At 39.1% G+C, this 16,360-nt stretch overlaps 2 protein-coding genes across 2 annotated transcripts in view; one reads left to right on the top strand and one right to left on the bottom strand.

The window, feature by feature from the left end:
* Positions 1 to 758: 758 nt before the first annotated feature.
* Positions 759 to 16,360, bottom strand: part of LOC137265183 (methyltransferase-like protein 27) — a 31,500-nt gene continuing 15,898 nt past the window's right edge. The window contains exons 2-6 of the mRNA XM_067800522.1: positions 4,622 to 4,778; positions 3,539 to 3,667; positions 2,917 to 3,052; positions 2,158 to 2,250; positions 759 to 1,019 (exon numbers count right to left, since the gene is read on the bottom strand). Coding sequence (XP_067656623.1) covers positions 835 to 1,019; positions 2,158 to 2,250; positions 2,917 to 3,052; positions 3,539 to 3,667; positions 4,622 to 4,777 — 699 coding nt within the window. The 5' untranslated portion in view covers position 4,778 and the 3' untranslated portion in view covers positions 759 to 834. The remainder of the gene's footprint in view (positions 1,020 to 2,157; positions 2,251 to 2,916; positions 3,053 to 3,538; positions 3,668 to 4,621; positions 4,779 to 16,360) is intronic.
* On the top strand, positions 9,904 to 14,910 carry LOC137265041 (methyltransferase-like protein 27). The gene is made up of 5 exons (XM_067800365.1): positions 9,904 to 10,059; positions 11,101 to 11,229; positions 11,347 to 11,482; positions 12,001 to 12,093; positions 14,708 to 14,910. The coding sequence occupies exons 1-5, from the start codon at positions 9,904 to 9,906 to the stop codon at positions 14,908 to 14,910; spliced, it is 717 nt and encodes a 238-aa protein (XP_067656466.1).

Consider the following 16,360-nt stretch of genomic DNA (forward strand, 5'->3'; position numbering starts at 1 on the left):
TATTAATCCGGAGCTTCACGGGGCTCTGTTAACGGAAACAGTAGGCAGTCTTTTATTATACACAGATATGCGCTGAAGGAGACCAGCAACACTTCGTCATCATTTGCACGTGGCCAGTAAAGATACGTAAGACTGCACCCGACTCTACGTATTTATTTCAATCTCTGCTCAGAGAACGTCCTCCTGAGAGGGTACGTAAGTCCAAAAACATTCACAGTAAATTTAAACTTTCCACTGCTCTTAGTCGTAGCACATGTGCATTTTTAAGTTTTGGCTAGGTGTGTCTAAATTGCTAACATCTGAAGGGATGATGTAAATCCAACTAGGATCCATGCATGTAGCAAAGGTACTGTAAGTCACCATGGTTCCTAGTGTGGTGATCTACCTTCAGTTGTTGGCAATCTGTAGCCTGATTTTATATTGCATTGTCCGAATAGTGATATTAGTTTTAACTGTCCACACTAGTTTTAATCACATTTGTGATATTCTAGTTGTTTTTCTGTTCTTCATTGACAGGTTTTTAAACTATACATATATTCCATTTCAATATTAGATGTTCTCGTCACGATATGGCTGAGACATTGCCGATGTGACGTTAAATATTAACTCACTCACTCACTGTACAGAGAACGATGACACGCATACCATTTCAAGGTTTTTTAACAGCACATTTACATTCACTGTTAACTCATTTGAAAATACATCTCAAGACATCAAAATCAAAAACCGGTTAACGAGTAATAGCTTCAAGATAGGGAGAAGATTTCTGGAATGTAGCAGGCATCGAGGTTAAATACGTTCGGTAAGTAGTACCAAATATTGATACTATTTCCATTAACAGACTAGGAGTTTATAGACAACTCCGTTATTGTCAAAAGAATACCGAGGTACAACAACACGAGAGAGTTGCTTCAGTGTCCCATCTTCCTCCAGTTTCTTCATCAGTGGTTCTAGTCTATTGTGGTATTCCTTGACACTGGTTAGATATTCCTCCCTCATCACGATACAGATAAGACCACCTGTCATGTACAGAATTGGCCATATACTGCAGGCACCATGAGTTACATGCTTCAGAAATGGCACATTCACCTTCAGCAGATTGCCAACTGTGAAAGATGCAACAGAAGGTCACACTGTATACCTGTTGTCGTTTTATTCTCCCGCCTTTATCAAAATATCAAAATTACTGTTAACTAATACTGACATATGTTCGTATGAGGTGGCTGCTGCCAACAGTTAGGAAATATTGGGGTCTGCGGCAAGGTGTTACTTTGCATCGGCGTTATTTCAGCCACAGAGCGACGAGATCAAATTTACACATATGCGCAAGGTCACACTCAAACTGGTGATCTGTCGTGATCAAATAATCCATGTATCAGGCCACTGTACTTTGCAATGACATCTACTGGATCGTCATTGAGTCTGACAAAGCAATTCATCTAGACGCCTCTTACGAAAAGCATACTATTAGGTAGCTGGTAACCAAAACGCACCAGAGTCTCCATCGGTCCCCGTATGCTAAACTCACAAGTGACTCTGTCCCGCGAATGATCAGGGCCCCGTTTCACAAAACTCTCGTAAGCCTAAGGTCTCGTAACTTTTCCCGTAGCCTTTGCACCTCCTATGTTACAGTATGTCAGGTACAAATGCTACGAGAAAAGTTACGAGACCTTAGGCTTACGAGAGTTTTGTGAAACGGGACCCTGACCATGGACTGACGATATATCATTATCAACATGTTTATCTGGAAATGACTGAGGTCATTCACGTGAATCATTGTAAAAAAACTGAATCAATGAATGACATCATGCTTACTCGGTGTTGATGAAGCTCTATTTGAAAATACATTACACATGAATTCCACTTCCAGTGGGAAACGTAACCCTCCGATCCGCTCATTGCTTGAGGGGCGGTGGAGTAGCCTAGTGGATGAAACATTAGCTGGTCACACCGAAAACCCGAGTTCGAATCCCCATGCTGGTACAATGTGTGAAGGCCGTTTCCGGTGTTCCCCTCAGTGATATTGCTCGCATATTGCTAAGAGCGGTGAAAAACATACACACTCGCTGTATTACTCGGGACTCTCACGTGTAGGCTGAGACTTGTGATCCTTGGGTAAATCTGTGCCTTTATATGTGGAATTCACATTCAACTCACCTGATTTAGTCACTCTAATCAGCTCGTACAACCCGTGGCATGGAATCTGCCCTTCACCCATACCTCCCGATATAACACAGCAGTCATATTTGTCTGGAAGGAAGAATATTCCTTAAAGAAACAACATGCAGAAGAGTGAATAAACGGAATTCTTTTCCAATGAAAATATGACGTTCTCTTCCTATCTGTGGCGTTGCTTCATACAGAGGAAGTTCGAACAGAGTTCAACTATCAAAGCACCCCTGAAGATCCACGTTAGAATTGTCTTCAACGACCCTTGCTAATGGGAGGTCAGAATCGCTTACTTGGTTCACACATCTCATCGTATCCTAGTTTCGTAGATCTATGCTCGTGCAGTGGATTGGCTTTCCAGACTCGATTATTTTTTGTGAGTGCGTCGTTAAACAAATAGACAGACAGACAGACAGACAGACAGACAGACAGACAGACAGAGAGACAGACAGACAAACTCATTCCCTATGTACCTATGATATTGCGGCCCCGTGAAACAGACGCTGTCGTTTAAACACTTAACAGTATATTTAATACAGAGACTAAAGAGATCATGAAAAGCCTCAATAGCACGCAATGGATGTCACCTTCTTGACGAACGTAACAGTACGTACTTCTCGCAAGCTTGTTGAAAACAGTGTCGCTTTAACAGGCAATTGCAAGTTATGAAAATTGTTTCGGATGAATTGCTAAAATTTATTATAACATTTACAATATTTCTGAGACCCAACTCTATATGCTACGCACCATCCTCTATGGAAAGACGTTTACTGTCCAGGATTTCACTGCAGAAGTTGGTGTAGATGTTCTTCTTCCTCGCTTGTTCCAACATTCCTGCAGCAGGTTCTAGAGCATCCAGGTGCTTAAATCCTCGGTCCTGAAGCTGTGAAATAGACGGACATATTTGAGAGGGCTGGTTTTAGGAGATTTTCAGGAGGCGTCCAGGAGTTTACAGTAGAAGCTGGTGTAGATATCCCTCTCCCTGGCTTGGTCTAACATTCCTGCAGTTGGTTCAAGACCATCATAAAACCTCGATCCTGAAGCAAGGTACTAGTGATTCCTTACGTATCTTCCCGTGTGGAACTTGATCAGTGGTTGTTTCTCGGTAACCTGTTGGGATTGATACTCTATAAACCCATACTGTAGGAACCCTAACTGTAATGATCTTGTGATAGCGATATACGTCTAAATGATAGCTCTGACCTTGTCTATATATTAAATATTTCAGAAGGAATACATACATAGACTCAATGAAGCATTCCTGGGGTGTTTGAATTGGTTGTTTTATGCAGCACTCCAGCCCCATACTAATGACTGATGAAACTTCCATATTTGTATTGGATGGACAGTATGGAGGGTATGGGTCTACCTCTTTCCCTACTGATCCTGTTCCAGCAGCAACATCTAATATTTTCGCCCCTGTGATTTTGTCCTTGAAATGCTCAGCTAGAACATTTGCAACAATGACTGGTCCCTGGTAACGTTCCTGGCACAAGTCCTGAATAATAACGGAAATAATTTATATTAATATTATTTGTGTCAGTAATAATGATATCACAAATGCTCGGTTCGTTAACATGATTTTATCTCATACATAAATGTCTTTTAGGATTTGCTTACTGCTCTTCTGTTAATTTCCATGTACCCCTCTTACGAGAGAAAAACAATTCCTAACTTACCCGCTTGGAATGCCGAACTGTTTGAATTCATTTAGTACTTCCTGTTAGTAATTCGTTATCTCGAATACTTCAGTCACGTATGATGTACGGAAATTACCGATATACTACGAATGCAATCCGATGGAACTGAGATAACTATAAATTTGTTTTTCTTGTCTCTTAGAACCTATGGCATCTGAAATTCTTGCACTGACTAATTGCCTAACTCTGATACTCCTTATTATCATCAGACATTCGAGCTTCAAACAGTTCAAAATTAACATTGAGGTGTTCGATGAGATAAATATGCTGTTCACTGGTCCTCGGGTCCCATGGGTTGATGTACCCTGTATAAAGAAACATAGAGGGTTCATTAACCCATTTTCCCCTCGTGACCAGTGACCAACTTACACTGGTAAACATTTGTAGTGATGTAACAGAGCGTCGAGACTAGCTGTGATGGGTTTCGCATAGTAGAACACGGATTAGCATGAGTTATTTTTCTGGGCACGCTAGAACGACCGTGCTCGTGATCCTGAATGTGGTAAGAGTACGATACTAGAATTATTCCGTGCTTTCATTTCACATAAAGCTGACAAGTTGTGATATAACGCAAATGTTGCTGAAATCGAGGTAAAAACCAAATCCCTCATTCAAAATATACAAAAAATGACAAAACAACAGTTCGTTATAACCGACAGTTCGTTATAACCGACAGTTCGTTATTCCGACAGTTCGTTATGCGAATCTTTGCAATAAACATAGTTTAATGTACTCAATGATGGCGTGAATACCTGGTCATATATTCCATTCTCTGCCCATTTAGAGTAGTATTCAATGGATTCTTGAGTGGTAATACCGACACGATGAACCTCTGAACATTTGGTATTAACAGAGGCATCGTCCGGAGGACTGGTTTCAGTATACCCCTTTACTTTCCCGTCTGCCATTCTGAAAACGAAAAAAGAGCATACTTTACTCATATAACCGCCATATCGGATGGATATGCACAGAGAAAAGAACACGCTGAATGTTATTGGATTTGAACACAGTAGATGTGCATGCGAAGGATTAAAGCGTCAGTTGTGAGATCAAAATCTTTAGTGTCTCGTGTATGACCAAAGCGTCCGGCGTGGGATCAAAGCGAGAGGGATACACGTGTAGCAGTGACGTTTCACTTTGTATTTTACATTTTGTTTTCTTCAAAATGTCAATAAAAGGCATACAAAAACATGTCTTGGTGGTGTTATAGTTTTGTGGCCAGCAGTATTATTTGTGCTTGTTCTGTGTTTGCCATGTTAAAAAATGAATATGCATTTCAAGTGCATTTCATGTTTATGGTAAGCTTTGTTATAACATGGAGGATTTTGATTGGTTGATCGGATAATCTGCTTCAGCATGATGATAATTCGTGTCGAGTAGTTTTCATGGCATTCCGAGAGCTGATAATGTGAAGTAGAGCTGGAAACGTCACAAGGTTAGTTTTATTTGAGTTGTAAAATGGTTTCTATCACTTTAGGGTATAACATTTCAGTAATGCATATGACACAAATTTCTAGACTAAAAACGTCTGTTAAATAGGTTGTGCTAATCCGAGTTAGACTGTAAAGTGTTTATGTCTTTATTGAATTTGGCAATTGTCTATATTAGCACCAAATGTGTTTTGGATGGTGGTAGAGCGTATATGCTGTGCGCGCTCTGGTGGTGAGTGACTATGATATTCACTGGTGTGTGCCAGTGATAGATTTATTGTGTATCATACTTTTTCTCTTTTCACTTTGTAGCTTTATCATCTCCTCACGTGCCACACATCGAGCAAATGTCTAGGGGTAGCTTCGTCTTATAGACGGTAGAGGGAAACGGTGAACCTTGATATTAGTAGAATTACTTTATTTGGTCTTCGGTTCGGTATACCGTAATGGATCCAAAATTCGGTATTTTCGGTTTTCGTACCGTCATTTTAAAAGCCATTTAAAAACTTGTTTATAGTTTCTCTAAAATGTCTAGAATTGTGTTGTCCAAATGTATGCATTCCTAGACTGCCGCTATTTCGCGGAAGTGAATTCGGAATGGCCTTGAATGTCCTGCTTTCTTTTTTCAGTTATTTATGTACAAATATTTGTCCAGACGTGTTGTGCTTTCTGTAACTGCGTATATTATGTACATATATTTTTTTGCATTAATGACGAGTTGTTACATATCGTAGGTTATATTAAAATTCACACTGGGTTTATCCGGTGAAGACACTTGTTCTTGAAAAAACGTATGAATATACCAGGTGATTGACCAAACCTGCGTAATTTTTTACATGTCTGTGAGGTTCACTTGTCATTTCCTATCCAGTTCTTATGTGTTGTATTAATTTATTTAACTTAATTTTTTTGATGACAGTTTTGTTCATTCAAAAGAAAAAAGATTATGAGTAAGTTTTAACATATTATTAAACAATGTAAGGTTTAGTTTTGCTCTTGTTATCATTTATCTTCATTATGGGCTTATCTCAAATACCGAACCGAAACGGACCAAAGGAGTTGTACCGCAATCTGTGATAATACCTGTAATATCCGAAACATAGTGTGATATGCATACATATAAGTTAAATGTTTACAGTGTATTCTTCATACAAAATCTTTCAAATAAACGCATTCACAAACTGGAGCGTGTCCTTGTACTTTATCGACGCCAGTAGCTGTGACACAAATGTCGGATCAAAGTGTCATGAGTATGGTCAGTGTCTAGTGTATGATCAAAATATGTAGTGTATGATCAAAATATCTAAGGTATGATAAAAATCTAGTGTATGATAAAAATGTCTAGTGAATGATCAAAATGTCTAGTCATGATCAAAGGGTCAAGTATATGGTCAAAGCATCAGGTACGGATCAAAGCGAGCGGGATCCATGAGTGAGATCAAGGAGTCAAGAGTATGATCAAAAGCGGTGTGGGTTAAAATGTATTATCAAAGTGGCATGTATATAATCTAAATGTATGATGAAAGCGTCAAGTGTATGATCACAGCGTGAAGTTCGTGATCAAACTATCAAGTGTATGTCCAAAGCGCCAAATGTATTATCAAAACGTATGATCAAAGTGTCAGGTATGGGGTCAAAGCGTCAAGTATATCATCAATCAAAGCGTCATGTTGGAGATCAAAGCGTTAAGTGTAAGATCAAACGTCAGACATGGGGATCAAAGTGCCAAGTACAACTCACTCAATGTTGATTCCAGGAAGTGTTGTAAGGCCAGGGCTACTCTGTAATTTGACACTTTCGCAGTATAGCTGAAATAATGCTGAGTAAGACGTAAAACTCAACTCACTCACTCATACTTCTTGAATAAACTTGTTACTGCTTACACCGAATGTATCGCAGAGTCATAAAACTACTTTTTCCTGATTATACTTCTTATGCCATCGAGTAGCCTCCATTGTACGGGGAACATGAATGAACTGAATTAGTTCAACGTTTTCAACAACATGTCCTTTCTGGACAATTCACATTAACATATTAACATCATAAGATCAGAATGTAGAGATAGAGAGGGGGGGAGGAGGGAGGGGGGAGAGGGAGAGAGAGAGGGGGAGGGAGAGAGAGAGAGACTGAGAGAGAGAGAGGAATTCATCCTTCGCTCGAAATGAAAATCATCACCCCATGCAGTTTCTACAACATGAGTGTTCTTGAACGTGTGTCAAGTTCAGTCAAGACACTCATCCCATTGTCTCTTAATTTCAAATAAATTCTTTTCGTCAAAGTCATTGCTTTTTTGAGGGCACGTTATTTATGACAACGGAAGATGTTTCTGTCAAATTGCAAATAGTAAAAGGTCACCAGTTTTTAATTAGACCAGCAATCAAAACCTTTACCAATTTACAAAACATATAATTGAATTATTAAAATTATTTAAACTATTATATTTCTTTTGAAAATCATGATTAGATTACAATTGACATAATCACTGATATTTCCTTCATTGTTGTGGTACTCAGCAATATTACAGCTATTTGGCGGCTGCCATAACTGATTTTGGTTCTGTTTATCTAATTTATTTATACCTAATTGGATGTCCCACTTTTTTATGTATTAGACCACGGATGTAGAAGCTAATTACTGTTTTCTATTGCGAGTTTTAATGTGAGAAGTGGTGTCACTAAAGAGCGGCCTTAGAAGCGACCGTATTACTGGAGATTCGGTTCTAACTTTCCCGGGTAACCAACACAAGACGCAAGGTAAATGTGTTTCGAGGGTATTATTCGTTTGTCCAGGAAACATCTCATCGACGTCGTATAAACATCTATATTACAATGTAATATTGCTAGTGCTGTTTACACTTTTGAGATTTACCTTTGCAAACCTTTGATCACTTGACGAGGCGTCAGAATCGTGCTTAGGTCGGGGTGTCAAACTGTTAGTAATTTCAACGAACTAGCCAGTCTACAATTGTCAAGTAAATAAAATGCCAGTTTCAATGACTATAGATGGGCATCTCATGACTCTTATGCAAGTACAGCCAATCCTCTAGACACTGTCCCATCTCGAGACGTATGCTTCCACAAGGGTGATAGCTCAAAATTCCACTCGCTGCTTTTGAGAGAGATTTCGTGTTTGCTAAAATATTTTATTAATCCTATGAAGGCGAACTGAATGAACTAATATGGAAATATACTGGACAAAATAAGTTAGGGATATTGGTATTTTGATAATTTTTCAGTGTGGCAATGAATAAATACATCATTGTTCAAAATTTCTATATATAGTTACATTGCCATGCTGCCACCATTACAAAACAGATTGAAAGATGACTTACTGTCTGTCGGGTTGAAGCACTACACTGGACTATGACCAGGTGCCACTTTCTTCAGGCCACTTTATACGATGATGATAACAGGAGCTAATAAAATACAATCGCATCTAATGTTTAAAGATAGCTGTGAATGTTACGTGAGTATGAATATGTCACGTTCACATCGCTCTTTTTTCTCTAAATTCAGATCAGGTACTGCTACTCTACATTTGGAAACGCAGATATACGAAAGTGAATATGAACTGACAGGGTGTGGTTTCAGTGTAGTGAGTGTTGAGGATGAAAATCATGTTCAGTTGTATTGTCCTCAAGGCCGTGTATTATTATTATATATTATGAAAGTTTATATAACAATGTATGTTTCAGTTATCCTATCCCAGTGATGATGATAAATTATTTTTACTTTTTAAACATCATGTTTGTTTCTGTGCCCAAACCTGCTTTATGTCTTACAAAGAACGCAACATATTTTATATGGATAGATTGTATACTGTATATAGCTGAATTACATCTGTATATATTTTTGGCGTTTATAAGACATCATGTCATATTATGAAATGGTCTCCCATAACCCTTAAAGGGTGGCTCACTTTCATGTTAACATTTTCAAGAATATTTATGTAAATATCTTTTGTGAGGTGAGACTGAAATGATAAAAATCTGTTTGTTTGATAATATCATGTTTGGGAGTATAAAAGAAAGACATTTAACCGACCCGTGAAGATCTGCTTAGAATCAGCCTTCAACACACAATGCATGACGAAAGAGGCGAATAAAGAGCTGACCATTTTCTGATACACCCGTAAAGATCAGGGTTAAAATTGAGCTTCAGTATCCCGTAAGAGGTGATCGGGTGGTCAGGCTCACTGAACTGGGTGGCAGTTGTCATCATATACCAGTTGCGTGGATCGATATCCATGCTGTTGATCACTGGATTGTCTGGTCTGGTTCCGACCACCTGCATATAGTAATGGTGCCGAGCGCGGCGATACACAATAACTGTACACACCAACTCGCACAGTCAACGCTGGTTCATGCATCAGTGAACAACAAATAATAGAAAACCTGTTGTAACTTGGATTTTGGTCTTTAATTTTACTCATCTGATTTTAAGCTGTTTCAGAAATAGAAAAAGTAAACCAGTGAACCAGAGAACACATCAACAAGCACAGTCAATGCTCGTTCATGCAACAGTGAACAAGCAAATAATTGAAAACCTGTTGTAACTTGGATTCTGTTCTCTCATTTCTTTCATCTGATTTAAGCTGTTTCAGAAATGGAAAGACAAAAGGAAATGGGAAGTGGAAATACCAGCGAACCCGAGTACGCACCTGCTCGTACAGTAAATGCTGGTGCTCACCGTGTCGGCATCAGCAGTGATGAAGTTATTGAGTACTACTCTGAATGGTCTCAAGACGGGAAATATGAACAGGTAGGAGTTATGTCTTTAACGAATGCACACAGTGAGGGATTCTGTGAAAGTAATCGTGCAGTGCATGCTATATAGTCACTCATGCATACTATCTAACCAAAGAAACACATATACTACACTGTACTCTTTTCTTGGGTACACCCTATTGACTTAATAGCAATTCCAAGACTTTTAACACGGCACGTGTCACAGAATCACTGTTTGAAAAGAGCCTTAGAAACATCACTATGCAGGTCTCCTATAGACGTGTGACGAACGCGTATGTAAAATCATGCATTGATTACTTCAACTCGTTGCTCGGTGGTCTTTCAAATCATGTGTTACACACGTTACAGAAAGTCCAGAATTCAGCAACAGGATTGATCAGCCGAACACAAAGGACTGAACACACTACACCTGCCATGCCAAAATCCCCATTGGTTCCCAATCAAATTCAGAATCCAATACAAAGTATTGCTTCTTGTTTTCAAATGCGTCCATGGACTGGCTCCAGAGTATCTTTCACAACTTGTAAAACAATATGTACCACCTCACGATCTCTTCGCTCCAGTGACCAATATCTCCTGCAAGGACATTGTACAAGAACAAAACAAAGTCTTTTAATGACCGAGCATTCTCTTCACATGGTCCAAAACCCTCGAAAAATCTACCACAATAATATCGATTATTAACTGAACCTGCATTTTTCAAAATCCAATTTGAGTTATGTTTCTACCATAGCTTATTTTTAGCTCCAGTGTGAACTCATGGCGCCTTTGGGCGATTAGCTCGGTTTCTGGCGATATGTAAGTATTTGTTTGTATGTCTGTATGTCTGTCTGTCTCTTTGTGCGTCCGTGTGTGCGTGCGCACATAGTTCGGATCTGCGCGACATCGTCTCGACATGGAATGAATTAGCGTCTGAATCTGATGCTGTTGCATCGTCGTCCACTCTGCTGCTAGTGCATGCAGGAGCTGCTGAAGTGCATCAACATGAGATTTTTGCTATGCGTTTCTTTTTTGAGTGAGTATGTTTGTCGTTCATTGGTGTGTTGCGTTTCAGGATTTATGTCCCGAGCGGTACAAGGGACCAAGCATTGCTGCAGGTGTCGTGGCTGAATATTTCCATCATGACGTCTCTCATGTGAATGTCCTCGACGTTGCAGCGGGAACGGGCTTTTTAGGCGAGAAGGTACAACTATCAAACTCATTTAAATTTCATCAATCAATTTCAAATATAGTCCACTCACACTTCGGACTTTACGGTTTTATCATAGAAACAAAACTAATAATGCCAAGCGAATTCCAGCTTCAGGCTCGGGGTTTCAAGCACCTGGATGCTCTAGACCCAGCTGAAGGGATGTTGGAACAAGCCAGAAAGAAGAACATCTACACCAACTTCTTCTGTGAGTTCCTGGACGGCAACCGTCTGCCAATTGACGATGGTAAGTGACATTTGAACTAAGTAACACACCTTCCAGAGCAGTTAGGTATTCCACAGCTTCAGGACCGACAGTTTGAGCACCTGGATGCTCTAAAGTAGCATCTTACTGTTGATCGTAATATGAAAATAATCATATAATGCAAGTATTGACCCCACGAAAAATTTTCTGAAGATACGTACGATTGCTGTGTCATAGGGTATGCATTCTATCCGTTGTAAATGTGACGTATTCTGACTTCTTCGTAAATGTGATGCATTCTGTCAGTTGTAAATGTGACGAATTCTGTTTGTTTTAAATGTGATGTATTCCGATTCCATTGTAAATGTGTTGTGTTCTGTCCGTTGTTAATGTGGTATTCTGTCTGTTGTAAATGTTGTATTGTGACAGTTGTAAATGTGATGTATTTGGTCCGTTGTAAATATGACGTATTCCGATTCCATTGTAAATGTGGTGTTTCAAGTCTCAGTTGTAAATGTGACCTTTTCTGTCTGTTGTAAATGTGATGCATTCTGTTACAGACACATACGATTGCTGTGTTACATCCGGGGGTATGGGAGAAGGACACATTCCATGTGATGGGTTACACGAACTCGTCAGAATAACCAAACCAGGTTAGTTGATCTTTAGGAAATAAATGTATTTATCATCCAATACTTGCTCTAAGCATGACATATACAAAATGTCGCTGATCTTCCAGCCACCGAAGTTGAACACATCATGCACTTAAGGGACTTCTTTTCATTAATATTGATTTTAGATAAAATATAGGTAGACTTATCTGTGGGAATCTCAATAATACGATAATCGTGACAGACATTCACAGTTGTGTCATGAGGAATGGCAAGTTATGGTATAAAGGTTAACGATTCGTATTCCATTGTCAGTTTTGAAGTTTATATATAACCTTTACACAAAAAGGTGATGTGGTGTTTTGTGACTTCTGCAAGGCTTTAATAGTAATATTAGTTAACCCTCACTCATTCACTATCGTAGGAGGTTCTGAACATCATGGCACCTCTGCCTCAGAATTTGTCCATGTCCCTGTACGTTTTATTATCCGGGTGACAAAGTTGTTTCTTTTGAAAAGAAAATTGATTTCATAAGTAGATCGTCTTTCCCATACCCCAACCTATGGGCACAGAGGTAGTCTAATTTTCCCCCCCAGATTTTATGTTTTTATCCCTAGCATATATGCATACCTGCATGTTGAATTTGCTCAAATCCCTGGTCAGAAACTGGCCAAAGTGCGGATGGTGTCTGGATTTGGGGCCTTCCGGAATGAAATTGTGCGCTAGTTCGAATTATCTGATCAAATATTACTTGGAAATACATGCAAACTGAGCATGTCAGTATTCTGTGATAGCGCACCCCATAGGGTGTCGGTATCCGTAGCCCTGGTTGAAATGAAGTTAGGAGGCCTCCAATACTACGAGACACACATGGGCAATTTGACAGACTACGAGCTGGAGAAGCTAGAGGATTATATGTACTGGAAGCAGCGCTCAAGGAATGTCGTGCACCAATGCTGCTTTGACCTCAAGGGAGTTTCTTAATTAATTATGATCAGATGCGTTGATGAAATAGAAAATGTTGATATTATTTCGAAAACATGTGTTATAGTGAGATAGATAGATAGAGAGGGGGTGGAGAGGACAGAAAGAGAGTGAGGCAGTGAGAAAGAGAGAGCCATATTCAGTGAGAAAGTCCACAGGCCCATTCTACATTACGTGTACATGATGCAGAATCATTGGAGCACCGTACAATGACACAATTATACATTGGTGGGTACACAGACTGAAAGAAATTTATTTCGTGTTTTCATGGCAAAATATAGGTATTTTGCTAGACAATTTATAAAGTAAGTATTCTTTGCCGTAAACAGTTGAGTTAATTTCACTTTACATAGATATATGTGATAATATTTAGGGAGAATATCATCTCTTAATTTCCCATAAAAAGTACATTCCAGGCAAAAGTGATTTTTATATCTACATTAGGTATGATACAAAGGGGGCAAATGAGATCCTCCCTTTTAAAGCCTAAATATCTACTGTACTCTACATCCAAATTGTGGTTATGAGCAACGAAATCTACTTAAGGAAATGCAGAAGACTAACACTAACACTAACATGGCTAATATAGAACTCAAAAGCTACACCTTCTTTGAGCCTACGATAAAGATCCAATATATTTCGAAATAAGAGTGATAGATGATCACAACTGGGTATCTTCATCAGTGCACTCCTGCATAAAAAGTGATATGGGAGTAGAGATATTTCCAACACTTTGATTAGCCCTCACATTGCCAAAACGGTCCAAATGAGATTTCACCTTAAAAGCCCGACAATCTATACCTTTTCCAGTAAGACAATATTGATAGACATAAACCTTTTTTAAGATTACATTCTGAACTTGAGAGAAAAGGCGAGCCCAGTATATAACAATTTTGTAATACAGATTCACCTTTAGTGAATAACGACAAATCTCAGTACCCGCTCCAAACTTTGACGTGTTTCTTGTTTACTAAACCTATCGTGTGCATTCAATGCAGATGGCGACGGATGGTAACCCCAGACTTCACTGCCGTATAGCAATAATGGCAAAACCTTATCAAATATATGGAGCAGAACATCAATTGGTAGATTATAAAGATTCTTGACTGATGATTTGAGAATATTCAACAGTTTCCTTGCTTGTTCAGTCTTAGTTTTCTCAGTAACATATCATGATCCAGAAGAAGAGAAGTGAACACCCAAGTATTTATATGATGCAACAGTTACAAGCAACTGTCCATTAAACACACATTTTCCGTCTTAGTCGACCAGCCTTCCTGAATACAACAAATTTACTTTTGTCGATGTTTATTTTCAATTTCCACTTGTTACCATACAAAACTAGCTTATCTAGTCTTCTTTGCAAATCTATGACTGTAACATCAAAAAGCGCAATATCATCAGCAAACAGTAGGATAAACAAATCAACCAGGTCTAGATTGATACCCGCCTGATCATCAGCGGATAGACAATCAACAATATCGTTGACAAAGAAGGAAAATAGAAGGGGAGATATCATGCTTATCTGTACTGAAGTCTGATACTAACATTGCAGGAAGTTGGGAAAAACTGGTCGACTCTGAAGCATAATGGTGAAGTAAATGTACGTCTATGGAGAAGTATTCAGTCATATCATATGTTTGATGCATCTTTTTTTGTGACTGTTTGACAGGGGGTCTGGTCTGTATAGTGATGTGTGAAGACTACCTGTTCGAGGTGGTGGAGTACAAAGACAGGCTAGAGAAGCTGATGCAGCAACTGGAGGATGATGGCAAATGGAAGCAAATCTCACGTGATGTCGTGCGTCAATACTGTTTTGACAACAACGGAGTCATCTTTAATTTTAAGATATGTTTACACAACAGAAAATGTTGACGTTTGTTTTCGAAAACGTTACAACTGGTGTAGTGAAAATATAAATGTTTTCTTTTGAAAAGGAAAGAGGCTGCATCACTGTTTTCCTAAGACTTGAATTGAAAACGTCAGTGCCAGAAAAATAACCATGGCTCAAATTAAGCATCCTTGGCACAAATTTCACAAATTTCCTCGCTTTACGTAGTTAGTAACCGTACTAAGCACGCACGTTACATTGTACCTGTGAATCGTGTTCTTCAGGAGTAACGTTACACTGCAGCATTAAACCCGTGATGATCCGGGTTAGCATTGCTCTTCAGTAACTCATGCTTGGCGTAAGAGGTGACTGACGGGATTGAGTGGTCAGACGCGCTAACGTGATTGACACTTGTCATCGTATCCCATTTAGATCCAATTCATGCTGTTGATCACTGGATTGTCTCGCCCAGACTCGATTATCTACATGCTGCAGACATATAACTGTTATATTGCTGACTGCGGCGTAAAACTAATCCCTGTAAATCAATCAGTAGCTACAAATTGTTCTCTCAGAGAATTTATGTTACAATGACCTCCCACAGCGAGTGTAGTCTCAACATTTACGAGTAAGGCATGCATACTTTAGATGGAAATAAACCTTTGTAAACGACTGAGACTAGGACATGACTCTGAGACATCGATGTAGTGTTGTTTAACTGCTGTGAATAGTTCTCTGATTCCCACTGAATCTCAGCGTGACGTAGGAAGGAACCCATCGTCTCATGCTTATGTAAGATTAAAGTTGCAGATGTATTAACTTTACGTTGATGTGCAACAGCAGAGGAAAAGAATTCAGTGTCGACAATCCTGAAAAAGAGATTTCATTTTGGCAAAGTATCTGTGAACATCACTGGAACAGATCACTGAAAAATAGTGGTGACACCAGCTGTTCGCGAAAGTCGATCCTGCACTGGATGCATAAAATACGTATTTCCAGTTAACGAGGGTACTGTGGGGGCTTCCCTGGTCTACAGTCGTGAGCAATGAAAATAGCGTGAATATCATTGTCTTGTGGTTCACATGATCTTAACACAAAACTGACATAGCTTCTAATGTATACACCACATAACATATTACTGCACGATATATTTATTAATTTAACGTTAAGATAAATTTAATGGCGGTGAGCTAGCAAGTGTTCGTCACGCCCGGGTTCGATTCTCCACATGGGTTCAGTGTGTGAACTCAATTTCTGCTGTCCCCCGCCTCTTGCTGGGATACATTCTATTGCTAAAATAAAAACATACTCACTCGGTAAAATACATTTACGTCAGATATGTTAGGAAAAAGAAAAAAAATTATCTAAATTCGGTGATATAAGATTTCAAGGGTATTGATACATACAGCCACATATTCGCAGTATTTCATATTCCAGCAGATACATGTATTTGAAATTCGAGACAGTATTTACACACCTCTTTGCTATTTAGAC

The sequence above is a fragment of the Haliotis asinina genome, chromosome 15 (assembly GCF_037392515.1).
Source record: "Haliotis asinina isolate JCU_RB_2024 chromosome 15, JCU_Hal_asi_v2, whole genome shotgun sequence".
NCBI classification, from domain to species: domain Eukaryota; kingdom Metazoa; phylum Mollusca; class Gastropoda; order Lepetellida; family Haliotidae; genus Haliotis; species Haliotis asinina.

Coding starts and splice junctions, on each gene's coding strand:
- LOC137265041 (XM_067800365.1), top strand. CDS start 9,904: ATGGAAAGACAAAAGGAAATGGGAAGTGGAAATACCAGCGAACCCGAG. Junction 11,230..11,346: donor CGGGCTTTTTAGGCGAGAAG/GTACAACTATCA, acceptor AGCGAATTCCAG/CTTCAGGCTCGGGGTTTCAA. Junction 12,094..14,707: donor CGTCAGAATAACCAAACCAG/GTTAGTTGATCT, acceptor ACTGTTTGACAG/GGGGTCTGGTCTGTATAGTG.